At 40.2% G+C, this 1,507-nt stretch overlaps 1 protein-coding gene across 1 annotated transcript; it reads right to left on the bottom strand.

Moving 5' to 3' along the window:
* Positions 1 to 255: 255 nt before the first annotated feature.
* LOC144483102 (putative G-protein coupled receptor 148) lies at positions 256 to 1,215 on the bottom strand. Its single transcript, XM_078201918.1, has one exon. The coding sequence runs from the start codon at positions 1,213 to 1,215 to the stop codon at positions 256 to 258; it is 960 nt and encodes a 319-aa protein (XP_078058044.1).
* Positions 1,216 to 1,507: the final 292 nt, after the last annotated feature.

The following is a 1,507-nucleotide window of genomic DNA, read 5'->3' as shown; positions in this document are numbered from 1 at the left end:
TATGTTCCTGGATGCACTGCCTGAAATAGTGATGGAAGCAGATTCAATAATAACCTTTAAAAGGGAACTGGATAAATAACTGAAGGGAAACATTTGCAAGATGACAGAGAAAGAACATGGCAGTGGAACTAATTGAAGTAATTGGCTAGCTCTTTGAAAGGGTCAGGGCAGTCAGAATGGGCTGAATAGTGTATGTTTATCCGTGAATCTGTTGAACACTGGAATGCAAGACTGGTAAGCATAGTGATGAAATTGTCAGGGGTTGCAGACATGGTTGTTCTGTGTATTAGTCACAGCACCAGTGCCAAGGCTTGCATTCAGCTGAAAAACATCATCATTTCTGTTCCCATTTTTCAATGTGCAGCAGCAGAATTTGGCCTTAGTTAACTTACTTCGAAGCTGTTTACATCTGAAACCATAGACCACAGGGCTCAGACACTGAGCCACAGAAAAAATGACAGTATTGATCAGATACAAAGTTGTCAGTTTAGGCTTTTTACCGAGTCCTATCGTGATCAAAACAGGAGCAATGAAAAAGCTTAGTTGTGCACCGTGAATAAGAATAGTCCTCCGAGCTTGAACATTTGAGGTGACAAAATGTCCAGCCCTTTTTCCTTCTCTGTATATCAAACAGTAACACAACACAATCAGGATGAAACACAGGAGGACAAGTGCAACTCCAATTTGTCTTGAAGCAAAGCCATTCATTGAATTGGGACAGCTGTTGTCACTTTCAATTATATATGCCAAAGAGACATTCAGGCTTTGATATACTGTCGACCACAATGGATTCTGCACTGCTAACACCCACATTATTGCAGTTATTTTCTTTTTTGCTGAATCAACAAGTGAATTATATCGCAAAGGCCAACAGATAGCTATGTAAGCGTTCAAGGACATTAGAGTTAAAGTTAGCATAATGCATTGTGCGAATGTTACTTGCGCTGAGAACAAGATCCAGCAAACAATCCTGGGTGAGTTGATACTGAAGAGCCGAAGACCATGTGTCAGAGTTCCCAATGCAAAATATATCGAAGCATAAATGAGATGTTGGCACAGGAAGAAGTATCTGGTCTCACACTTTAACTCCAATTCTTGCTGCACAGTACTTACTATTACATGACTGCACGCACTGGTGACAATAAAATCAGTCAGATAAACTGAAGTCTTCACTGCGTTAAATATGTGATCAGAAGTCTCATTGGAGCTGTTCATGACTCTGTTTAACGTTCTTCTCTGTAACCAGGCTGAACGAATTGTGCAAAGCTATTCCTTCGTCAATTGTAAAGGGCATCTTGTCATTTTGGTTTCTGCACTTCGCTGTGCATTGATGTTATCTGTCTCCAGCTGCAATTCTGTAAAAGGTCAAAAAGAAAATAATCAATTCGACTTAAAAGAATCAAATTTATCAACACAAACAATGTTCCTTCTGAGCTGCCCAACTGCTTAGGCTTTGTGTCACACAGGAACTAACAGGCCACACACAAGCAATATTCCCCTGAAGATG

This window comes from Mustelus asterias, chromosome 3 (genome assembly GCF_964213995.1).
Source record: "Mustelus asterias chromosome 3, sMusAst1.hap1.1, whole genome shotgun sequence".
NCBI classification, from domain to species: Eukaryota; Metazoa; Chordata; class Chondrichthyes; order Carcharhiniformes; family Triakidae; genus Mustelus; species Mustelus asterias.
Note: the sequence above shows the minus strand (reverse complement) of the source record. Positions and strands in the feature narration are given on the sequence as shown.